The sequence below is a fragment of the Megascapheus bottae genome, chromosome 27 (assembly GCF_031878675.1).
Source record: "Megascapheus bottae isolate mThoBot1 chromosome 27, mThoBot2.hap1, whole genome shotgun sequence".
NCBI lineage: Eukaryota > Metazoa > Chordata > Mammalia > Rodentia > Geomyidae > Megascapheus > Megascapheus bottae.
The window spans coordinates 442,619-468,649 of NC_143535.1; the positions used below are offsets into that span (position 1 = coordinate 442,619).

Here is a 26,031-nt window from a genome sequence, read left to right on the forward strand (position 1 = left end):
AGAAGGATGTGATCGATGGATCTATCATCCATCTATCTATCTTCTATTCATCTTTCCCTTTTAATTTGTGAGCCTATTATTTATTTCATTAGTATTGATATTACTTGTTCACTATCTAATCTTCCAATTTTTTCCATGATATTTATGCTCTTGTGGTGATGAAGGGCTGGCTACGCCTGGGGCAGTGGGGCCCCACAGTGACCTGTTCAGACTATGAGCAGGAGAGTGTGGAATGCACATTCTTACCTCCTGTAGAGGTAAGATTAAAGAAGGGTATTAAATACGGTCCTTCAGGCTGTGTTGAATGAACCTGGCACCCTCTGCCAGGTCTGACCAAATGCCACAAAGCAAGCCAGGCAAGTGACCCCAAACAAAGAATCAGGCAGCTTTTCCTCAGTGCTTAGTAGGAGATTCAATACAAGCAAGCAAACTGATCTGGGCTGACAAGAGACAGGTCAGCATTTTGCTAGCACCGGAGGCTTCCTGTGGTATAAATTTGCCTCTAAGTACTTATTGGTATTAATGATTTCCCAGAGCTTTCTGTAATGTAATAATATTGTTGGTGGCTGAAAGTATGACTTCATACAACAAAGCCATTTGTGAGTTTTTAAGCTATTTTTTTTTTACACAGAGAGTCACACACAGTACAAAATGCTTGTTTATAAGGTGAATCTTTGCAGTTATGGGTACAGTTACAGCAGTGCAGGTGCATTGGTGCATTCACATGGAGTAGTTATCTTCATTGCGCTTAACACAAAGCTAAGAATGAATCATTTGTCTAAATTGCTTTCTAATCTCTGAATTAAAAAAAGAAAGAAAAAAAGTACTTGTCCCTCCTGTATAATATGTCAGGATGATAAACAATATCTACAATTAAGTAGTCTGGAATCCATAAATGGGAGGTTGTATTCTAATAGCTTTTAAGTCATAAATCATTAAGGTTCTGACTAAACATGTCCATCAAAATGTCATTATCTCAGCTTTCAGGAAAATTACGTCATCTTTGGTAATTGGCTGCCCAACAAACAGAAACTATAGATTACACCATTTTTCCAAAGATTCCTGTATTTTAATGAATAGCTGAATAAATAGACATTAATTATGAAATTCACATTAAGGTAGAAGAAAATCCAAACATTCTGGTTGCTTTATCGTTTAAATTTGACAGGAGTGTGGCTGGGAGATGCTGGCAGATGTATACAGTAACTTGGAAGAGCCACAGGATAAGAGTGTTTATATGTACATTATTTTCCTCCCCTCTTTGCATGGAGAAACACTGTTTTATAAAATAGGAAGACACACAGTAGACAAAATGCAACATGCACAGAAAAATAATCAAATCAGACATGAGAACTATGAGCTTAATAAAGAATTTGGAGCAGGAAACAAAAAAGGAAGGATTGAAACCTGGAAAGCTTTCTTACTGAGGTTTCAGTATATAAATTTGTCTAACAATTCTCTTGAGCGTTTCCAGAAATTCCTACTTGCCCACCCATACTTTAAGCTAAAAATAAACTGTCATATTATACAAAACTTTGTATATTAGCATACAAAAGGTAACAATTTACTTTTTGTATAAAATATAGCCTTTTGATAGTATATTTATTTCACATATGTATAAATATAACCCAAAGAATATGTTTTAAGTATTTCTACCAAAATATTCTTTACAAAAGTGTACAAAACAAGTAACTTGTATTTACAAATTAGCACAGAAAAGATCCTGGGCCTTGGTGCTGAGTAGGGAAAGCACCCTTGAGGCGTCTTTAGACTTGGAGGGCTTCACAGAGCTTTCCAAATGTGTTCTTGTTTCTGCTCTAATTTGCACGGATACTAACAGACGTGGACTTTTAACTGGTTTCCGTGAAGTTGCTGAGCGTATCTTCTGCCATTCTGTAACCTGGAAAATGAAACCAGTATTCTGCAGTGAATCCATCGATTCATCTTCTCGCTGTGCCCCTTGTGTGTACGGAGGCTGGCTCCTCCTCAGAGATGCACTCAGCTTGAGGAAGAAAATCTAGGTGTGGGGAAATGACAGAACACATGGCAGGTGTCACTGTGTCCAACAGAGAAGAAGCGTGTGTAGACTGACGCTAACAGACTGTATTCTTTGTGGCTCTTCAACCAAGCCAAAGAAGGAACCATCATTCTTTCTCCCAATTATGCTTTTCTCTAAACAGCATGAAAAACATTTTTTCCCCACTTATACCTGACATTCCTGCTTCTTATCTCTAATGAAAATACGATCCTTTCTAACTGCAGTTTGGGCCTCTTAACTCTCTTTCCTTATAAACCAGTTTCTTGTCATCAAAAATAATAGAAAGACGAGGCTCCATTTCCATCAGCTTGTGAAGCAGCCAATGGATGCCAGTCCCATAAGGAAAACTTCAGGCTATTAATGGCTCCATAAATTGCCTTTATGGTAGTGTCCAAGTTTTTAGATGAAATCTAATGTAGACAGTGTGCCTCCATATTCCAGCATGATTAGGAGAGGTCTTGGTTGTGGAAGTCTACATCAGGTCACCCAGTTCTGCATTCTTCTCTCATCACTAGATATAGATCCCACGGAAACATGGGGCATGTCGGGAAACTGAAAAAATGAGGGATGGATTTAGGGGACAAATTCTACAATCCACTGGGTGTTTTCTAAGTCTCTTAACTTTTTCTTTCCTTTCCAAATAAACGTGTAACATTTTGATATATCCTGCAAACTTTATGAAAATTAAATGATAAGACAGTGGAATATTAAACCACACTCATCTATGAGGGCAAACTAAGCAATCTGTTGTGATGGAGTGGAACTAGTGTCATGGGGTTTTAACGAGCTACCATCTCGGTTACATTTCTTTTGTAGGGGAGCTGGGAAAGCCTATTTTACACAGTGACACATCAGTAGGACAGTTCTGACTGGGTCGACTGGGTAACATTTCTGACGTTTGGACAGGAAAGTGTCCCCATTGTGTTACTTTCGGGTTTTAGAGTTTGAACAGGAGTTTGGACCAGAATATTCAGAGCTGCTATTGCTCTGTGCCTTCCCGTTGCAGCACTGGCACTCTTTGTGGTGCACGTGTGCAGCGCCCAGCCAGGCCTTGGTGGTGTCTTTGTCGACTGCTGCTCTTGAGTGCCGGTGGTCTGTGACCTGCCGCCCCTTCTTTACGAGTTGCTCCCCAAGATCTCGTCCAGATTGAGGTCCTTCATCCAGTCATCATGGCCAGTCTCTGTCTTCAGCAAAGAGTCGATGAAATCCACATCACTGTTTAGCACTGGGCCCACGCTGTCGGCCTGCTGGCCGAGGAAGTCAAAGGCCAGGTCACTGACAGGGTCGGCTTCTTGGAAAGCCCTGGAGCTCTGGTTGGATGAAGGAAAGCTACTGGGAGTCAGGGCTGGCGGCTGGCTGGGGCCTGTCCCAGACAGACTGAAGCCTGCCCCTGCTGGGCTCAGCAGGTTGGGTCTGAGACTCAGGGCCCCGGGGGGACCCATGGTCTGTCCGTTTAAGTTCTGACTCATTTGGCTCGCGGGTCTCATTTGCACTGCTGGTGTCAGCTGGCTTGGCAGGGCCACTGTCCTCTGGGGGGGCTGCTGGCTCCCCCCTGCCTGCTGACTGGGAGCATAGGCTGGGGGGAAGCGGGCTCCAGCCGCCCCCGAGGACACCTGCTGGCTGGCAGTGGCCTCTGGAGGGGCCCAGCTCCGTGCCGCCATGCTGGACAAGGCTGTCCCATTTGAGGGCCTCTGGCCTGGCACGCTGGCCGTGGTGTGGCTTAGATTTGGTCTCAGTTGTGAGTTGCCAATGGATCCAGCTCCAAACCCGACTGAACCAGTGACCACACTGCTGCTGTGGTTTGGCCCTGAAGTCGAGGCTCGTGACAGCACGGGGAGGCTTGGGTTTGATATCAGCTGGTCTGGCTTTCTCTGTTGGGTCACCGTATTCATCCCCCGTGTGGTGCTGTATGTGCCCGTCTGACTGCAGGCCAGACTTGGGCACACGCCTGCATTCTGGGCCACGGAGGGCAGTGGTGGTATTCTTGTCCCATGGGAAGTGGACATGAGGCTGGGGCTTTGACTGAAAATGGTGTGTGTGGAAACTGGGTTTGCCAAAGCCTGATTCGAGTTTAAACTCACTGAAGATGAGCCACCTAGGAAAGAAAAAATAATGATATTTGTTCATAACAGTCTTCTGTTGTAGAGCAACTTTCAATGCAAGAACAAGGCAAGAAAAATCAAGCATATTACACAGAAGGACCAAGTCTGCTTTGATGGGAAGGTTCACCCCGGCCTCTCCTTGACGAAGGGTTCACAGAAAGAAGGCTGAAAAGAGGGGGTCCAATGTCATAAGTTTCACACTTTTCCTCTTCCTCCTCTGTTTTTTTTTGGTTTGAGACCAGGACTTGAGCTGGGTCCCTGACACTTTCACTGAGCCACACTGCCCACCCCCGCAAAGGGTTGGTTGTTTCGTTTCTTCTCCCTCTTCTTGAGTCACAGAGATGGTGACCGCCTGTCCTGTCCTCCTGTCTGTGCCTGTGGAAACCCACGTCCCATTCCCCATCTGTTTCACCCTTGATTCAAAAGCTACTGTCACCACGTTCTGGTGCTTTCTGTCCGCTCAGAAGGCCTCTGTTCTAGGGCATGGGGCTACACTGCTTTGCTAGGGAAGACACCCCATCCCCATCGCCCCACGCCAGCTCTAGTACCTCAATCCTAACACCTCCTGAGCCCTATCTTTTCAAGTCTCAGGCCAAGGCTCAAATTCACCCTTAAGCCTTTTCTTTATTCCCACCTCGTCTCTCCAGCAGCAGCTCTCTCTGCGAGTCTCCGGCACAGACGAGATCCACAGACCTGTCAGTTAAGCTGTGGCTGGGTGGCAGGATGTGGGACGATGCCCCAGTCATATGCTGTGAGCAGGACACACAGCAGATACTGACTCATCTGTACCTGGAGGCCTCTGGGAGGTGAAAGCCGCTGAGAGAAAAGCCCCAGAGAGGCCAGTGGTGAGTTCCCCCAGGCAGGTATTTCTGCCTGTGTGTGCATTCGTGGTTCCTAAGCCAGTGGATGGCGTGGAACAGTTACATAACTAATAGAGCTTGATGGATGAATGGACGAGATCGAAGCAAAGCAAAAGCTTCGAGAAAGAGGCTTTCATGAAGTACTCTTCCCAAGGGAAGGCCAGCGGGCCCCGAGGATTGGAAATGGTGAGGAACAGAGTGCTGTTCACACAGGGAACAGCAGGGCCTCAGTTATGAGACCATCGTGTCTACAAATGCCACCGCAGGCCCGCTCTGCACGCCACGGCCACCCACCCACCACACTTGGAGAGCCGACTGCATCGTGCAGCATGCTTCCAGGAAGTGTGATAAAGAGGGAGGAGGCCAGGGCAGAGATGCTGCAGCAATGGCAGAGAGCACATGCCATGCTAATTACTTAAGCAACATCATCTTCATATTTTAGAATCTATTCCTCATCAATGCTACGAGGAAATTCAGAGAAAGATGATCGCTCTAACCTTTAACAATGCTCCGAGAAGGTGGTGTTCTTGCTTTTGTCTTTGTTGTTGGAGATGAGGTCTTTCTATGTAGGGCAGGATAGGCTCAAACTTGGAATTCTTTTGCCCCAGCCTCCCAAATGCTGGGATTACAAGTGGGTCTCACTGGACACTGCTAAAAGCAGCAGTAACAGCTTACCTTAGAAGCTGCGACCATGACAGAAAACATTTAGCTTCTTTTTTGTAGTTCTTTCCAACATTAACGTCTAGGAAGTGTGGTTCTCATTATACCAACAAGACATAAAAGCATCGCTCTGAGAACCATCAGATTGTGCTTTTGCACAAAGGCAATCTTTTGCACAAAACAAGCTTTAGGGCTACATACAGCCCAGTCTTTGTTTTAGGGTTCACAGACAACCAGTTCAGTAGAAGTTAAAAAAAAAACTGGGCAACTTACATCAATTACTCTTAACAGGAGCCCGAATGCAAACAGACTTCCCTTCTTTAGAGAATTTTCAAGCATGTGGACAATCCATTTCAAAAATATCCATTCCTGGGGGGTGTGGGGGGGAGGGAAATGGGTACCAAGACATGTGAAAGGGTATCAATGTATGTGAATTAATGCACCTTCTATCTGGCAAATATCATGTAGCCCTTTTACTAATTACAATAAAAAAATTAAAAAAAATATCCATTCCTCTTTCTCTCCTGTGGCCAGCCTCCTCTTGCCAGCAGGCACCCAGTGGAGCTGGTTTCTTTTAGCCTCCCCAGAATTGCTCAACAGTTTTCTTTAAGGTTCTTCACTGCTTTCAGAGATAGTTGCATGTGTCTCACTCTCACTCACCTTCTAACTTCTTTCCCCCTTTTCCCTTTCTTCTAACTACTCCTTTACTAGACTCCTGTTCTCTGCTTATCTTTATGACTTTCTTTGCAGATGGGGAACAGGTAAAGCAAGGGAAGAGGAGCTGGGAAACTCAAGAGGATAAATTAAAATACATGAGAAAGGATAGAATATTCTGGGCAGAAGAGATGTGAGTGGGAGCTGGGGAGACCAGGGCAGGTGCAGCACGAGCAGGAGTTCTCTCAGACTTCACAGAGTAGCTGAATGAGATTTCTTTCGGGGTAGTAAGGATAGTATTTATCACTTATTTTATATTGAGAAAGATATCAATTTCTTTTTGTGATTTTGAAAGGAATCACCTTTGATACTCTGGGGAAGTTTACGAGCTTTCCAGCGATGCCGTGGTGGTGGCACTGTCTGACAAGAAGCCTTTCCAGAGGAGCAAGCTTGTGATACGAGAGGGGGCCCAGCCTCTGCTTAGCTCCAAACCTGGGTTGGGATGCCTGGGTGGAGGGTGCATGGGCCCCAGGGCTGGGGCCTGGGGCGTGGATGCCAGGATCCAGGCCAGGATGCCAAGAAGGGAGACACTCACCTGAGTACTGGGCTGTGGGCTGGAGACTGCCCACATTTCTTCTTTGGTCTTTGTAATCTGGGGGTGGCCTTGACAAGTGTCGGTTTATCTGATCTTGTGGTGTGATTTTCTCCTTAAGGACAAACATGAAAATGCGTTAAAATTATACCATTACCTGTCTACTTAGAAACATTTATAAGTTACTCACAAAAGCAAAAGAACAATTTTGCAGTCACTGCCTGCAAATTATAAGCTTGTTTAGTAGTGATAACTCAGGGGTGCATCTTTTCCAACCTCAATGAAGTTCCTACGTGGAAGTGCTTCTACCATCACATGGCCTTTCAGGGTGGGGACAGGACCTGGTGAGACAGTATATGCCTATTTCCTCTTTTTTTACACCCCCTGTAATTAATCCTCCAAGGTACACAGGATTGTTTTCAATGAGAAGAAGAAGAAATGGAAGCTCCCTTAGGCTAGGTGATTTGCCCACAGCCAAGCAGTGGAAGAGCAGAGACAGTCCTGAGTCAGAGACTTGTTCCCGCCACACAGAGCAAGGCCCCATGCTAGTTGGTGATTCAGTTTCCTTCTAAAATCACGACCCCTTCCCGTCTCCCACGGGTGAGTTCTTCATCCACCTTTGGAGTCTTACACTGGATGAACTGGGAGGTAGGAGATGAACTAGGGAGTGCTTTCACCATTGCCCACACCCTCTGGCAAAGGCTCTGGAGCCCCTTGCTGGCTTACTCAGCATGGCCAGGATGTGGCGTCTCATAACTTAGAAACTGCCCCAGGACTTAAGTTTTTGGTGATTTAGCAATGGCTGAAGGCAGTGGAGATGTTTCTAGATTAAAAACTGTCAGCAAGTGAGGCTGACTGTCCACTGTTCGGAAAAGTAGTTATCGCCTTTTTTAGCACAAGAGGGTCATGTTTGTTTTGGGGGAGATATGTGTTTAGCCATATTTTGTCTCACTTTATCATGGCATCAGAGTGGCCAAGTGACCCACCCCGAAGTTGATATTTTACAAGATCATTTATGCCCAAAAGAGAACAAGATGACTCGGCCATGGATGTCAGACCACTCCCGACATTAAGACTGCTTTTTTCTTTTTCTTTTTTTCTGTTTTTACTTCTTCATGGGGAACATAAAGGTTTTGGAACTGCTTCACTGCAATTCTATATGCACTCTAAAGCAACTGCTATTTTCAAGTTAAAAATAATCAAGTAAGCGGGCGCTGAGGGCTCACACCTGTAATTCTAGCTTCTCACAAGGTTGAGATCTGAGGATCACCGTTTGAAGCCATCCCAGGCACAGAAGTCCAGGAGACTGTTCCCTTCAACAAACTACCACAAAACTGGAAATGGCGCTATGGCTCAAAGTGAAAGAACTTTCACTTAACCTTGAGTGAAAGAACGTAGGGATAGTGCACAGGCCCTGGGTTCAAGCCCCATAACCAACAAGAACAATAACTGCGCAGGTAGAGATGATGGTGTACTTAGGGAAATTGTGGTTAACTGAAGGCGGGGTCTGCGGCCGGCCTGGCTCGGCCGTGACTCCTCACCAGGCTGGGCGCCCTGCGCACATGCACAGCTCACACCCCTCCTCACTCTGTAGCCAGTCAGCTTCTTCCTCACCCTTCTCTCAGGGGACTCCACTTGCCTTTCCTTTAAAAACACATCTGATCGTGACATCATGACTCACACGTGTGTGTGTGTGTGTGTGTGTGTGTGTGGGAACCAAGCCTGCAGCCTCACACATGCTACACAAGTGCTCCGCCACTGAGCTTCTGAGCTTCCCTCAGAGATTTTATTTTCCTTTTCCTTTGTGCTTTGACTCCGTTCACTTGTAGATGTGCATCCCCTTTCGTGCTTCACTTGACTGACGTGTGTGAAGGGAGAGAGTGACATGTTGAGGTGGGGGCGGCACTGGAGGACAGAGAGACGGGGATGGTGTGTTCCGGTGTCCACAGAGAGTGTGGGGGACAAGCGGGTAGACAGGGAAGTGGGACTCGCACTTGGCTGGTGTTTGTGGAATGGGGCCTGCCCTTCGTAGAAGGCTTCACAGAGTGAAAATGGACACTATGCGCTCCTAGTTTCTCCACAAAGGACCCTTCATTCTGAGTCTTGACTTGGACCTCAGTGTGGGGCCGAGTGACCCCAGTGCCCCTCAGGGCTGGGGACCCGGCTTCCTAGCTCCGCTCAGCTCACTCTGCTCTGTGTATTGGTATTTTCCCCACATGCCAGAGCAGGGCAGGGCTCGTCACGGGAGGTGGTGCTTTCTGAATGGCTGCAACTCTAAGCCTATGGGATTCTTCTCTCACACCTAGGACATGCTGGTTGCAGTCTCAGGAGTTGGCAGAGAGAAGAGAACAGTAGATGGAAGTGGGGGATGGACAGGGGATCCTCTGGGGATGGACAGGGGATCCTCTGGGGATGGACAGGGGATCCTCTGGGGATGGACAGGGGATCCTCTGGGGATGGACAGGCCCAGACAGCGGGAGACAGGCGTGGGCCTTACCGCGTCAGCCAGCATCTGCTGCTGGAGGAGATGCCGCTGCTGCTGCTCTGCGATCTGCCTCTGCAGCGTCTGTTTCTTCCCCATCAGCTGCTGGTTCAGCAGTGATTGCTGGGAGCTCGTGTAGCCGCTTCCAGTGTTTGGATTCGAGCAGGCGCTGGGACTTGGACTGGGGCCGGCGCTCTGGCCTACCAGAGAGTGTTGATCCTAAAGATGGGGGAGGGGGAGAGGATTGTGAATTAAAAGAAGAAAATGCAGCCCCCAAACCAGGTCCTTAGATTACAAACATTTTTCACAGCATTAAAGTTCAAGCGTAGTGAATGGGTTGGACTTCGGAGGCTCGTTTGTGAAATGTGCAAGAAACAATTGTGCATTATAGCAGCAACAGAAGCAGGTAGGTTCCTGGGGTTAGGGTGTTGGATAACTCCACGAGACTTGGTGGTGGAATCTCTATATTGCAGAAGGCATTTATACAACCTCAAAGAAACAAAGCATACAAACACAGGCAAGATTTCAAGAACACAGAAAAACAAAATCTTTTTTCCCCTGAACTTTGCATGTATTATTGTTAATCTTACAATGAAAATGTTTTAATTCATGCATTTAAAGTTGAATAGCCATTTCAGGCAGAAGGCATTCATGCAATAAAAGACCAAACAATTCATTGACAATGAGAAAGCACTGATTAAAAAAATTGCACAGCCAGTCACCCATGGCTCACGCCTGTAATCCTAACTACTTAGGAGGCAGGGATCTGAGGATTGTGGTTCAAAGCCTGGGCGTGAAAGTCCATGAGGCTCTTATCTCCAGTAACTTACCAAAATGCTTGAAGTAGAGCTGTATTGTAGCTTAACTGAGAGCTAGCCGCAAGCCAGAACACCTCAGGAATAGCACCCCGCGCTCTGAGTGAGTTCAAGCCACAACAGAAACCCGAAACAACAGCAGCAAAATCAAACTGAAGGTAAAATAACTTCGGATCAGAGGATGCTGGCTGCCTTTTAAACAATGACAGAGATGTTTGGGGCCAGAACATTACGCCCCAGTCAACGTTCCTGATTCTCAGCGACGTGTCCGAGTGGGCAGAATGGCAGCTGTGGGTACAGGAAGACTAGGAGAATTGACTGTCCAGCAGTGAGAATTAATGCTTGCATGTATAAATCCTAGAAATCAGAAAATCACATTTTTGGTGGTACGGCGCAAGCCCAGGGCTGAAGCTGCTACCTCTGAAGCCTGTCTTCTGCCTAGCGGTGGTGGTCTCAGGGCCTAGAATCACAACACTGGAGAGGCTAAGGCAGAAGAATCACAAGTTCAAAGCCAGCCTCGGCTTTGAGGCTATAGAGAGATCCTATCCCAACTTCCCTCCATTTCACCACCAGAAAAAAAAAAAAAGCCAGGCATTTATATCCATCTGAATGCTTTTGAGCTACTGTTCATAATAATGGCTGAATGAAGAAAATGTAAGTTCCTCAGGGCTTAGTGATAATCCTTTTACGAAGAGCACAGGAGCAGACCTCTCACGCGCTCTAAGTGGTCTGAAGAGCGTCAGGAGGTCTCTGTAAGTTCTCTACGTGATAACCCTCACCTTTGGTGGGAGGAAATTGAAACAGGTTTCAGAACAAAGCGAATGAAGTCAGTGAAATGCTTAACTTTCAAGGCACCAAATCTTTTATAAATGACAAGATCTGTGGTATTCAACATATCAGCACACATGGACTACATTTTCAGAAGTTATTTATATTCAACAAACCTCATCTGTAACACTTTATCATTACTCAGATGTTAGGACATCAAAAATTCTTCACTAGAGTGACACATGTCAATATTAGCTATGCTGTGTCTTATCTGGATTATTTGTCCATATAAGATAAAGAAGGCTTATGACGAAAGCCTTCCTTCAAGCAGCTTGGCTGGGTGGTTCCTGTGACTTGTCACTGGGAACCGACCCTCGACTGGAGAGTGCTGGGTCTGGAAGCCCTTGAGGCCGAGGTTCCAGGCCCCTGAAGGAGGGGACAGCCTGGCAGCCAGCAGTGTGTACCCTTTCTCCAGCTTTCCAGCTCCCTGTGGTACTTTTTTTTTTTTTAAGGATGTACAGTTGGAATGGCAACATTTACTTAGCAGCTGGCTAGATCTAAATAACAGTTCATTTGGTATACTATCTAAGCATGTCTGAATATCTAAATGAAAACTGTGACTAAATGTAAGCCAATTGGATCCCCTTTAGAATTAAAAAATGTGGCCATTCAGCTAGCCTGAGAAGAAAACGAAACAAAGCGAAATTGCTAGCTCTCCATGAAGGCGGCAGCACCTGGGCTACAGCAATCACTGAGCACCACAGAAAGTCAAAGCCAGCCAACTACTTGCATACATATTGCCAAATAGCTGGCTTGAAAATACTTAACTGAAGTAACTAAATCCACTGCTGTGGTTGTTTCGGTATTAGCAAGAAGCAACGTGATTATCTAGTCCTGCAATCTGACTTCCATGATAGCTTCTTATTGGAGTTCATCCTACTTCCCTAAGGTTTTCCCTTCAGTTTTCTCCTCAGAAACAGCTGAGTCCATGTTACTGAGATTCTAGTATCAGTTAAAAGTTCTTTGCAAGGCATCAGGCAAGCACTAGTATCCATTTTAGATAGGTGACATGTTTCCAAACATTCTGAGGGATAATGAAAGTGTCTGAGCTCTTTGGGGATAATCCAGATGTCAGATATAATACGCTTGTGAAGTTGGCTGGCCATAGGACATGTGGAAGGGAGGGCAATTCACTTGCTTTCAAGTTAGGTAAGAAGCTTAAAAAAAACAAGCATCACTCAAGGAACACTGTGCCTTTCCCATGCACAGCACCTCAGTGCTATGACTTTCCCCTCATCACTCAGTTATGTCAGAATGTTTTCTTGTATATTTTCTTCTAATCATTTTTCAAGCAACTGGTTTTCTCCTGGATAATTACTATGCAACTTAATCATACATCGTGCTATAAAAAGTGGAGGGGTTACTATTTTCATGAGAAAAAGCATTGCAGATCTGATAATTCTACTAATTTAACTATATTTATTATTCAAAGAGCAGAGATTGTTATGTCAGGAGTGTTGGTAGAAGGTAATACTAACAAAACCAGCTGGTGTACTTAGAACGGCCCAGTCTTCAGCTTAGAAACGGTCTCTCTATACTGGCCTAGGAAAAGCAGGGAGAAGATGGTGATTCACCAGTGAGCATTTATCTCAGTGAAGAAAGGCTGTCATGTTGCTATTCAAATGTGAAAAATAACTCATAGTCTTGTATAGAGTGATTTATTTCAATATGTTTTCACCACCCCAGCATTTAAGTGAGCTATTTACAAGTGTTCAAGGACATCTCTTCAAGGACCAAGCTTACAAAATGGTCCAGTACCCCTTAACATAGATATCTATGGTCAAGGATAAGAAACCAATCACAGCTACTGAGATGAAAAAGCTGAGCGACTGAATGAAGTTCTCTGGGACACCATGAACGGAACCAGGAGCGACCGTGAGCTTCAACTGTGATTGACTCACTGCAAACTGTAATTCTCATAAGTAAAACAAACCAACTGTAGTTATATTGTTGTTGCAAACCTCCAGATTTCTTTCTTTATAACATCATTTGTTTAGTATGCAGTAGTTGTACTCGTGCATTTTATATGTGTAAGTACAATAGGTAGATATACATCTAGGCTGTATTCATGCATACACACATACACATGTTGCATGCACACACATGTATACATATATGTAGACACATGTATGTATGTATGTATGTATGTATGTATGTATGTATGTATGTATGTATGTATAGCATGATCACTTTTCCAAGAACACTGTATTTCTATTCAGATATGTAAGTGAGAAACTACTTTTCCTGTTTGGGAGGAGTTAGAGTTAAGTGATGCAAGGGGCTCTCCATGGCTGTTCCCTGCAGGTCCACAGGGTAGAATGCCAGCCTTGAGCAAAGAAGCTTAGAGAAGGCAAGAGACGTGATAATGCAGCGCTGCATTTTCATTTCTGAATACGCAGGAGTGCCAGACAGAGGAGGGGTGTGTGTGTGTGTGTGCGCGTGCATTGAAACAAGGTGTCTACCTACTTCATTTATTTAAACTTTGGTGTTTTTTGGCCCGAATCCCACACTTGCTGCGGGCTCTCCGCTTTCGGCTGGCGTGCCACTCGGTGGAAACCGCAGGCAACCCGGCCGGCAGGGTGAGGGCGCCCTACGCAGCTCGCTGCTGGCAAGGAGGGCAGAGCACTCAGACCTGCAGTGGCTCCGCGGCACAGTCCAGGCCCTGGAGCCACACAGACCCTCCTCACAGCACAGCCTGGACTTTAGACAGGCCCAGGTGAGGAATCCTGCCCCGTTCTCCTTCCTGGCTGCCCCAGCCTCTCTCCAGGCAGTCTGGCCCTGCCTTGCCGCTTCCTCCCTGGTAATTTCAAATGCTGCCAGCATCCACACAGTGGCTGTGGGCACTGGTCTTGACTTCCATTCTGAGCCTGGCAAAGTTTGAATGGACACCGGGAATGAACACATATCTGCCTCCTAGATTATGTTCAAGGACAGTGCAAGGAATTGACTGGACGCTGTTTTCTCGAGCCAGTGTCAGAAACCTGCTCTACAACAGCACAATGATAAGCTGACATAGTTTTGCTGTGTGGTGGAGTCAGAAGTGGCTCCAGTGGTAGAGTGCTAGCCTTGAGTACAAACAGGCTCAGGGACAGTGCCCAGGTTGTGAGTCTCAGGACCGGCGAAGGAAGGAAGGAAGGAGGGAGGGAGGGAGGGAGGGAGAGAGAGAAAGAGAGAGAAGGAAAGAGTGTATATAGAGTGCATTCACATCTGGGTTAAAGTCCTGGTGATTCACTCCCATCTTAAGGGCTCTGATTGCCTCATTAGTGAAATGGAGACCGGGATTAAATAAGACATATGAAGCATCGCCTGTGGATAAGGCTGAGTCAATGTGGTGACTGTTGTCAGAACTTAACCTCTGGACGCTCTGTGGTTTGAAAGCCTGGAGAAGGCCACAGCGCGTGGAGGAGCGGGGCTTGGTTAATGGCATCGCTGTTGCTCATAGACCACAGGCAGTGGGAGCTGAGCGAGAGCCCCGGTTGAGGAAAGATCCCTTCACCCAGGAAGTGCTCACTGGGGGTACATTTTTCAAGAGTAGTCCTGACAGAGAAAGCAGAAAAGTGGGAGGAGGAGGAGAAACATGGGGGAAGGAGAGAAGGAATGGCAGGGATTCGGTGTGCTATTAATACTTGAAAGCAGTTTGTATGCATATGAAAATAATTTAAAGAAAAATGGAAAAGTGACTACTTGGGGAAAACTATTAAGAGCAAACTAGTCCCTTTGTTTTTATCCGCTTAATAATAGCTATGGTTTAAATATTGGGTTTTCCTTATGTCTTTCATAGCATAGCAGGTAACGTGAGCAGTAAGTCTTACTACTTCAGTTGCCATGGGGCCTCTGCTGCAGCTGCGGTCGTAGCAGCCAGGGGCTGGTTAGAATCCCTCCACATATTCTGAGCCTGAAGCACAGACTTGGCTGGAGAGGCCGCTGGCCAGTCGCTGAGGACCAGATAACGCCAGCAAAAGGCAAAGCTATGTCCACACTCCCTTTCCTGTGTCCCCAGTCCCCACGGCAGCCCGCACAGCACTGCGCTGTCTGCCTGTTTCTGAAATCTAACTCGTGCCCGGCATCCTGGAGGATGGCGGCACTCAGGTTGAAAAAGATTTTCTTTTCCATATTAAAAATTACCTGCAGTCCATTTCTCTTGTTCCCAGCTGGCCCATCATTTCTGACTTTACTGTGTGCAGGAATCACAGTGGGATCTTGTGGCAGGCAGTAAGTGCTGGAGGGTGTGGAGGCGGAAGCCTGACTTGCTGCTGGCCCGCAGACCACACTCGGGTGCTGAGGGTGCTGAGGTGCCGTGACTAAGTGGATGGACCGTGGTGAGTGGTCAAACCGTGTGCCTGCTTCCAACCCCATCTGCATCCTCACAGGGGCAGCGGACGGAGCGGGGGCTTTACGTGTCAGATTTAAAGGGAGGAAGGGTTTCTGTGAAAATGACAAACTGCATTATCTTCGTTTAAAACTAGACTAATAGGTAACATCAGAGGACAGCTCTGCTACATGCACCTGTGTGTGTGTGTGTGTGTGTGTGTGCATAAGAGAGAAGAGGAAAGTTATCAATTGGGAAACCCTCCTTAAACCAGTCCTATCCCTCAGCAAACACAATCACCTCACGACTGTGTTCACACTGCTTGCTGGAGCTCCCGTCACACCCGCTGTCTGGGCACTCTGGTCTTCTGGCCTGAACTTGCCCGTGGAGCCCTGTCGGTGCCCCTGCTCCTCCGCCCCGGTCCAGCCGCACCGCAGGGCTTCCTGCAGCCCGGGATCCCCGCCGTGTTCTGCCTGGGCGGCATCTCCTCCATGGGCCCCTGTCCTGAATCTGTCTGAAACCCAGGTCCAATCAGGGGATTTTGTCCTAGTTCCTTGCCATTTCCATTCTGCCTGAACCACTGCAGTTAAATGGGCCATGTGAGTCGGTGCCCAGAGACGGAGCAGATGGGAGCCCGGGATTAGGGAGCAGGGGGCTCTGAGAGGGATTAGTCTCTGGTGAGTAGGAGGGCAGGGAAGGACACCGGGAAGCGGATTTTAAGAGGGCTTCTGGGCCCTATAAGCATATGCGACTGTTGAATTCAGTCCATCTTCAGGGCATCTCTGTCTGCACCCCTGAATGTACGTGGAGGATACAGCTCTAGAACTGAGGCAAGAAAAGCAGGGTTCCTTCCCAGTTCTGCCTCTTACCAGCTGCTCAGTGGCCAGGAGTGGGCAGTAGACAAAGCCTCCCTCCAGGAGGGGGGACACAGGATGTGGGGTCCTGCCGCGGGGTGCAGCAAGCCCACGCCTGGCAGGCCCAGACCTCGCAGGGCTGGAGAATACACCCTGAGGCTGCACAGAGGCTCTGCGCACGCCCGGGCTGCATGCACCGTCCTCCACGCCACAAGCATTTCCAGACTTGGAGTGAGGAGAGAAGGGCCGGTCCACGCTGGGCAGGACAGAACAGCAGGCCTGAGGCAGCGAAGTGACAAGCGGAAGACCAGCTCCGTCCCCTCGACTGCACAGTGTTTCTCCAGCCACGTCCTAGGGCGTCTGCATCTGTCCAGTCCTGTGTCACCACCACTCACCTGGGTGAAGCTACCTGAGCCATCCTCTAAGCTGCTGCATTGCTGTGTGTGTGCGCGCGCACACGTGTGTCTATGTGTGTGTGTGATAGCAACTCAAAACACACATAAAACCATTTAATTCAAAGTGACTTCATTTCTGACTGTAAACCTGCTTCTCAGTGCAGAATAGCCGGGAGAGGTCTTGGAAAAGGCTCGTCATTCAGAAAAAGTCTTGAAACTTGCTGCCAGCTCCTCATGGCAAATTTATTTTTAACATTTGACCAAAAGTTCAAAATAATGCAGGCATGACGAGAAACCTTGAAGGCCTGCGTTCTGAGGTTGTAATGGGAAGTGTCTTAAGCTGTTTTAAGCTGTTTAAGACTGGGCTGGAGAAGTTGGCCCCTGACAGTTTTGCTCGCTGAGCCATGCCTCTACCCCTCCTCTTTGGTAGCAAGGCTCCTGGCAGTCAGTAATTGGGACAAGGAGCACGCTGGCCACCGAGGGGACAGAACACATCAAGTGGAGCCCGGCACCACCTGCGGCCCTTTATATTACCACGCACGTCTGTTTCCACTGACGCCGCACATAGCGCTGGCACTTGATAGTTAATCACATGCCCTGATGGTTGAATGAAAACAGATGAATGACCTCGCTCTAAATTTCTTTTCTTGCTTCTCAGTGAATTCACTTCCCATCCCACATGCCAGGCACTTTTATCTCAAATTCTGGTCCTGAAAGTGTATATTAAAAACTATGGTCAACTCACCTCATTCTCTCAACTTTCCTTGCTTTTCCATGATACTAATGATTTTTTTTAGTTAACAAGCATGCTTCAACAATTCACTGTACATAGGATTTGCAACTAAAATGTCTAGTATAACTTCTGGCAGGCAATAGCCATTCAATAGACACCAATTATCTGTTCTTTTGCTTTCTTTTTTTCTCTTTTGTTGGCTATGGGGCTTGAACTCAGTGCCTAGGCACCGTATCTGAGCTCTTTTGCTCAGGGCTAGTGCTCTACCACTGTGGCCACAGCTCTACTTCCAGTTTTCTTGTCATTAATTGGAGTCTCACAGACTTCTGTGCTGGGGCTGGCTGTGAAACAGCCTCCTCAAATCTCAGCAATTACAGGGATGCGCCACCAGCGCCCAGCTCAGTTTCTTTCCTCTCCCCCTCCCCCTCCTTTCCCTCCCCCTCCTTCTCCCCTCCCCCTTCCCCCTCCTCCCCCTCCCCCTCCTCTCCCTCCCCCTCCTTCCCCTCCTCTCCCTTCTCCCCCTCTTCCTCCCCTCCCCCTCTTCCCCCTCTCCCTCCCCTCCCCCTCCCCCTCCTCCCCCCTCTCCTCCTCCTCCTCTTTGTTTTGGTCTGTCATGGGGTTTGAACTCAGTCAGGGCCCAGGCTCTAGATCTTTACCACTTGGAAACACAACACTTTTCTGATTATCTCTTCTTTTATTATCCATCTGATGGTCTGCATCAGACAAATATTTGATTTGGTTAGAACAAGCCATACTAAGTCTTGAGTGGGAAAAGAGTTGTTCTTCTCGTCCACAAGAGAAACAGTGGAGACGGCAGGTGGGGGAACTTTCAGGTCTCGGTGCAGCTCCAGCCCCACGTCCCGGTGGGAGTGCCAGCCCAGCCTCTGCACTGCAGACCAAGAGTGACGGGCAGCCCTCCCACACCCACAGGGCCGCCAAACCCTACATACACTGAAAGAGATAGTATTTTACTTTATTGAATGGGCAGACCACCTTAACTTGCAAAAACAAGTCTAGAAAACAACAAAAGTCAGATTGAGAAATGATAACATAGAAGAACCAAAGAGCGTAATGAACTTACATAATCAAAGAAAACCAAAGTAAGCAGGTAAGCGTCCGTTCCCTAGTTTCCTTTTGATGCTCCAAATCGAGTTCGGGGAGCCGAAACCATTCTGGTGAAATTTATCCTGCATTTCTAAGAAAGCCAATCTTCTGCACTAATTTAATTCAGGCAGGAAGAGAGGGATTCTGAGCAAACGTTTTTTTGCACATGTAGGTCTATTAGTTATGTGGCTGTTTCCTGAGAGAATGTCTTGAGAGAGTTGAAGGAAATAAAGTGGATTCAAATTTTACTACATTTATCTTCACTGAACAAGTATGTGACTGAATGGTTCCTTTAGGTTTTCTAAGGAAACCGTTATTTGATCTGACAGAGCTAGAGTATTTTTTTTCCTTCTCTTAGACTGCCATGACCTATAAGGAAATACCCAAATGTCTACATGTCTACATCTCCACATTTTTCCCCACCCCTCATGCAAGTTTAACATTTATTTGATAATTAAACTGCCTAATTTAGAATTTTGCTCGCCAACTTCAACTTCTTTCATGGCACAGATCTATGAATTAATCAGAACAAAGTAGAATGTGCTAGCCATAGTGGAAGATTTAGTTTAATTTTTCTTCTTGGCAGGAATAGATGCTCAAAAACATTGTAAGCAGACAAAACATGTAGCTGAGATTTGGGGGAAAGCTATTAAGCTCCCCCTGTAATGAACCCGGGATGCGTCTGATTATCTGCAGCAGGGCCCCTCTGCTGCGAAGCTGCTCTTGGGTGATCTGGCACGTCTCCAAGGCAGCTAATGAGTCCTAATTACTATCTTCTTTAAGAGGACTGTGACAGAACCTGCCACAGAATGCCAACTTCGGAACCTGCACATTGGGCTCTATTTTTCCTCACGATTCTCTGCATGCCCTCTTTTGCTCATGAATACGAACTTATTTCAGAGTAGTTAACAATACAGAGTTTGAAAAGGGGAATTAAAATAAAATGAAAATCTCACTCTCACGTATATTTTCACCTAATCTTGATACTCTATTTCAATAAAATCCCTTTCCTTTTTAAATTTCTTTTTAGTGCCCAAAGGAGGTAGATGTAGTTTAAAGGGAGTGGGAAATCCACCGTGCTTACTGGGGGCTTCACAGGGAATAACCTGAAATTTCAAAACCATCTCCTTGGAGATGGCTCAGCACAGAACATGGTGTTTGGGCTAACATGACGCCTGACCTAAGCCCACAGCTGCATCATGGGCAGCTGAATAACTGGGCAAATCTTGTACTCACTCTGAGCTTTGGTCTTTGCTGGCTAATATCTGACGATTAATCAGGTTGCAGTTACAGAACTTTGTTCAGTCCCTGGCATACAGTAAGAATTCAACAACTAGAAATGATTATTATCATTGTCCAGGCCAGGAAATAAATTGAGTACTGAATCTTTTTATTAAGAGAAGTTGGTGCTGACCAAAATCCATATAATAGCTGTTTAGAAGATGACCTGTAGTTCTCATTTTAGGGTTTTCATTTGTCATTGAGACCTCTCTAACTACATACAATAAAAGTGGTAATTAAGAGTCTAAATCAGGGAAGAAGGGACTTCATGCTTGAAGCTAAGTAGATAGAATTCAATCCAACTATGTTTGGTACTCACTCCGGCTCTACTGGAGTAGTAAAGCTACTTTAGATGGTAAAAGACGGCGGTCCTTTCAACTTGTATCTCTTTGATCTCGGGTAATTCTCTCAACAATCCTATGAGTAAGGGAAGAAGCCCAAACTACATAGCAGCCTGACTTAGGGTGTTAAAAACTGCCGAGACCCACAGAAATGGCACTGCTCTTGGGTTTATGAACGCACGTGCGTGTCAGTCAGCATGTCAGCGTGCAGATTCCATGCGCGAAAGTGTGGGTGGGGTGGATGGCAGGGGGTGGGGAGCTTGACGCGTGGCTGTCTGTTGGGAGGCAGCAAGTGTGCCATGCCGCTCTGCCTGGAGGTCTGCCGTGGAAGGACGGACTCTTCATGGAGACACCTGACGGGTTTCCTGGAGTATGCCATAAGGAATGGTTGGCGTGGTGTGGGCAAAGCGTGAACAGAAACAGTTTCTCCTTTCACAGGAGAGCCTGGCCTTCGATTAACTTCTTGGCTCGCTGTCCTGGAAACAGATGAAGACGGCTTGTGTCAACTGGGTTCCTGGGTGAGAGGCTGAAGCACAGGATCTCCATCTCCTCTCCTGCGGCTCGGGTCAGATGTTCCAGGACCTTCCTCACCTTTCTGTTCCTGAAGGTGACATGGTGACTCACTGGGAGTCCTTACTTTTTTTTTTTTTGCCTAGCATGTGGCCTGAAGCCCCAAATAATCTAAGGCAAAAAGTCTCAGAAGGGCATCTCCACTAGGTGATGGCTCGCCAGGGTGGAGTGAGCCAGGACCTGTTAGCATAGGACAGACCTCTGCCAGCATTCCACGCAGTTCCCTCACCAGCACTGACTAAGCAGGTGCTATGCGGAGTCCTGGAGACAGAAAGTCAGGGGAAAGCGTGTCTTACCCTGAGAAACCCCAAGATGATTCTTGTTCACATAACAAAGAACATATTTATCAGTCCACTAAAATGAAGGAGAAGGAAAAGAGGAGGAGGAAGAGGAAAAAGAAGAAGAAAAAGTTGTTTCTCAAATTCCTATAGAAGAAATGTTCACCACTTCCCTGAGTTTTAATGTTCCTCACCTGCCAGCAAAGCCTTTCCAAATGAGACTTCAACAGCAGAATGATCCTGACCTTCTGAGACCCCCCCCAAAGAGACAGAAATAATATAAACAAACATCCAGTAAAATAGAGGTGCTCAATTGCTCCTCCCCAACTTTCTTCTAATCATCCACAGGCAAAAGAAGGAAGCTGGTCTTTGTGGCAGAGAATAGACTAGCAGCTGTTCCATATCCTGCCAAGAGGAGAGAGATTTAGTATAAATAATAGCCAACGTGGTGCCCTCTGGGACTACAGACTCTGCCGCTTTTGGTGGGGGGGACGTCTGGGGGGAGAGGGCCAATGGGGAGGGATGGCACAGCCAAGGGTGAGTCAGGAGAAAACCCTATTACATTTCCCTGTGCACTTATCTTTCTATCACCTCATTAGAGCAATTGCATAATTTGACTCAATTTACAAACTAAAAGGGAAATAAGAGGCAGCAGTCTTATGAGCAGAGGCCGGCACGAGACATCAACACAGGAAGTCATGTGGGCAAACAGTTAATGTGTTTGGGAAAAATCTTTCCACTTTCTCCTCCTCTGTTTGGCATTCTGTCTGCCCCATGCTCCTTTTAGCCATATACAAGTATTTTTAATTCAGCTCATGCTTGGGTACTTTTTCAGAGCTCTTCATGGAAGGTGTTTATGGAGTTTATTATTTTATATTCTATTGGGATTAATAAAAGAGACATCATATAGTAATTCACGAGTCTCTCACCACTTGCTTTCTACTAATCCCCTTCCTAGCCAGGGGAATTCTGGAATATCTCACTGGAAATGTCATTCTGTTCACAGTTCTTGTCAGTGTCTGACTTCGAAGTTGTAACTTGAAACAGGCATACTTTAGAAGAACGCTGTCAATTAGTGTCTTAAAATTTTAATAGCACACAGAACAGCAGTGAAATTCATCGAAGATTGTCGAAGGATTGAGAAAACAGAGAGCACGTGTGTGACACTACACTTCTCTCAGACAGAGCGCAAGAAGGGGTCCTTCCGGGCCCCCAGGACAGGGGAGTTTTCGAGGGCCTGCCTTCCCAAAGCTCTCCTCTGTGTAGAGCGCAGGTGTCACGCCGGCTCCATCCTGCGACAGGGCCCCTCAGAGCCCATCAGCTGGCTTGCCTGTGTTTAAGCCTTGCATGTGGTTTTAATTTTCTATGCTTACTCTATTCCCACACAACCCTATGTCATCACTCTTTTCATTTCTCATATGTTACCTCTGCTTTTAATTTGGAGGGTTCCTGGGTATTTGTAAGATGCATTTTTAATAAAAAATTCTTTCTCAGAAGATGAGAACTTATTTTACATTTGTTATGACCACAACCTAAAGAGCTTCAGGATCTAGCGCTGTACATAAGTAGGAAGGAAGACCTTTGCTCTCATTACAAAAGTAAATGTAGAGAGTAAGTCAGGGAGAGGGCGTGCTGCCTGGGGCTCGGAGAGTCTTGACTCAGCCAGCCTGGGTCTAGTCGCTGAGCTCCTCGGCCTGTGCTCTCTGCTCACCTCACTTTGGGTTACAATTCCCTGACTGTCCAGCAGATGATGTCTGCCTGAAAACTGCATGAATCCGCTTACACGGCAGGACAAGCGGTGGTAAAACATCCCTTGAATTGACTTCTGCATTTGATACCTAGAAATGCTATTGAATGCACAAGGCAGGGAAGCAGCTTCCACCTTTTTTGTTATCTCCTCTCCCAACGCAAGCCCTGCCTGTGGAACCTTCATGGATTTCTAGGAAAACCTCAACAATTTGAAAGGAAAGCATAATCAGAATTAAAACCTAAAGATCTCTTTAAAGACTTGACACTGTAGTTAGTTCCACACGAAACAGGACATGGGCACTGGGGGAAGTTCAGGGGGAAATAGAGACTGATCTCAAACTTCCTCTGAGCGAGAGACAAGCTAAACAAACCAACCAACCAATAACTAAATAAACTAGTCGTAAAAAGAGGCAGCTTCTCTAAGTAGTGAGGGGTAAATGAACGCAGAGCTTTAGGTTCACGGTAACACAGAGGCTTTGCCCTTTTCTTCACATGGAGATGGGTGTGACTGAATGACTTCTAACATTGAACCACGGCGCTTTGTGAAGCTTGTGCACACGAGTGCACACACACACACACACACACACACACACACTCTTCCAGAGGATCCCAGGCTCCACCCTTTTGTGTCAAGCACAAAGAAGGAGAAAGAGGGAGAGACAGACACAAAGCAGCAGCCCCTGTAAGGAAGTGCCAGGCGTGATTCAAAGAAGTGGCTGGTAAACATCAACCTTAGCACGTGCGATGGGAGACGGAGCCTCGCTCACATCTGAAAGATCACGCTGTGTAAGACGATGTAGGTCAGCTTTCTACAAGAACGTGACAGGACGAAAGCAACCAAGGGAAAAGGTGAGAGTGGCTCACTTAACCAGAACAGTAGTGTTAGAAGGTTATTTAGGATCTGGTTCTCTTGTTTCATATTACTTATGAGGGCTCAGTGTTGCTTCGAGGGGTGTGTTAGGAATCAGGAGACTTTGTGTGGCCCTCCGTGATGGGAATATCCCGGCCCCTGCTCCAGCAGGGCCCTCTCACACTCGCAGGGCCCGGCAGGGTGTCTGGCACGACTGTGCCAAACAGAGCCCTGGAAGGACACCCTGACAACGCCATGGCAGAACCCTTCAGGCGTTGCTCCCTACGTCAGCTCCACGGCTCTTTTCTGAGACTGGGATGGGAGCTGAGGTTTAGAGGTGAATCCGTTTTGTTCTACCTTTGAGCACAAAAGTATAGTGGCCTGTTGGCCATTCTGTTCCGTATGTGTATAATAGAATGTAGGGTCCACGTGTGGGACTGTAGAATCGAGGCTCCCTCCCGCCCCGTCACAGTCAGCACAACGATGGCTTCTTCAGAAATGCGCTGGGCCGAAGGCTGACGTCCGCGAGCCAGTGAGATGTATGTTTGACATCTGGCTTAGTCACAAGCCTTTCTCTTTCCCCCTCAGCTGTAATTATTTTCCCAGTTCTCACTGGCGCGTGTGCAGGCGCACTCATGACAGCAAGCCCCACGCGGGAGGCACGCATCTTTTCCTTCACTCAGAAAAAGATACCTGGGCAGGACATTTTGACTGTGGACTGTGGGCTTCAAGAAAGCCCTGGGATGGGAACCTGAAATGAGCACACTGCTGCTGTGCCCCCCGCCGGCAGCAGCGTGGCAGCCCACTGCCAGCCACACGCTGTGCTCCAAGAAGAATGCAGCTTGCTTTTCGGGAAGCAACAACAACAACAACAAGTAGGATTCTTCAGTGTCAGGAAGAGAGAAGCCCATGATGTGGGGACCGGGTCACTTCTCCCGAAGACTCACCCCCGTGAGGGGACGACCAGCAGGGAGCATGCAGCGTCCCCCGGCCTGGGGGCTATCCGTGCATTTCCAGGCAGAAGCATGTGCTGTCTTGCATACAGACCTCCGGGGACCTGGGAGCAGCTCTGGCTCCCACCTGGTGGGGCCAGGAGCTGGAGGAGGGGTCTGAGCAGGAAAGGGTTGGGAAAGGACGATGTCCATTCTTCACAGAGCTACCACTGGCAAACCCAGCATCTAACTTGCCTTTCTGATGTTTTTCTTGTACAGGTACACTTCCATTTACATACATTTTCCCCTCATGCCACATCTCCAGAATCAATGCTTGTATCAATGTCTAGTATAGCCTGACGGTATTTTAAAAACAGGCCTTTCAAAATGCCTACCTGCACACAACACAGCACACCTTTACAGAAGGAACAAGGGATCATTTCTATGGAGGCCGATATTACAGTCCTGTGACTGTAATGTTTCTATTTCAGAAAGCAAGTCTAGTATATTAGCATCCACGCTTTAAAACACATGTACAGGATTCTCTTACTGCATATAGGACAAGACTAAGCAAATGAAACTCTTATGGAAATAACATCACATTTGGGTTCTTTTAAAAAATATCCTTTAAATCTGTTATTGATAAACAAAAAATTAACATAATAAAATTGCTTCAAATATTTTGTCATGGGACTCAAAGGAACTTAGGCTCAATGGTTTCCCTCATTTATCATAATCAGTAGAAACCTTGGGCTCTACTAGCAGAGATCTGCAATAGAGCAAAACCTTGTTACAAAAGGCCATATAGTATGAAGCTAATTGAAAGGACCTCCAGGATATTGAAACAAAAGCCATATAATGAGTGACTGTTGTCCTTAATGTACTATGTTAACTCTCATCTCCTTTGCTGTCCCTTGGGTATCTCATATTGTTACAGTATCTCACTTTGTTATCTGATATATTGAATTTATTTGTATTTGGATATTTGAAATTTGATAGGGAAGGGGGGAAAACCAAGACGGGGGGTGGGTGGTAGGTGGGAGGGAGGGTATGGGTACCAAGACATGTGAAAGGGTATCAATGTATGTGAATTAATGCACCTTCTATCTGGCAAATATCATGTAACCCTTTTATTAATTACAATAAAAAAAGTGAAAAAAATATTTTGTCATGGGAATCCAAGCAAAGAAAGGAAATGATAATTTATTGAGGCCTGCCATGTTTTTGACTACAGTACTTCACATGACCATGATGCTAATATGAGAATATATGACTACAACAACCTCTTATAGTTTTCATTTCAATCCCAGATTACTTATATTTCAAGGAAATAGCTTCAAATGCCATATTTTGCAAGTTTGTGGTTTCAAGTTGCTGATTTAAAAGTTTTTTTGACCTCTGGACAGAGTTTTGCCATGTTTTTTCCCCTGCTTCATTGGTCTATGAACAGGGCCACATCAAGTAAAAATTCTCTCCTAAGAAAGAGGCAGTTCTATGGAGAAAATAGCTGCCCAAGTTAGTTTTTAAAATACTTCTAACCTACTGATATTTCCGGTTCAACAAGTTTTCTTCTAAACAAAGTTAAATGCCAATGAATGTTATGT

At 46.5% G+C, this 26,031-nt stretch overlaps 1 protein-coding gene across 1 annotated transcript in view; it reads right to left on the reverse strand.

The window, feature by feature from the left end:
* Positions 1-1,168: 1,168 nt before the first annotated feature.
* Positions 1,169-26,031, reverse strand: part of Maml2 (mastermind like transcriptional coactivator 2) — a 174,573-nt gene continuing 149,710 nt past the window's right edge. Inside the window, exons 3-5 of the mRNA XM_090319229.1 lie at positions 9,404-9,607; positions 6,910-7,021; positions 1,169-4,133 (exon numbers count right to left, since the gene is read on the reverse strand). Coding sequence (XP_090175355.1) covers positions 3,154-4,133; positions 6,910-7,021; positions 9,404-9,607 — 1,296 coding nt within the window. The 3' untranslated portion in view covers positions 1,169-3,153. The remainder of the gene's footprint in view (positions 4,134-6,909; positions 7,022-9,403; positions 9,608-26,031) is intronic.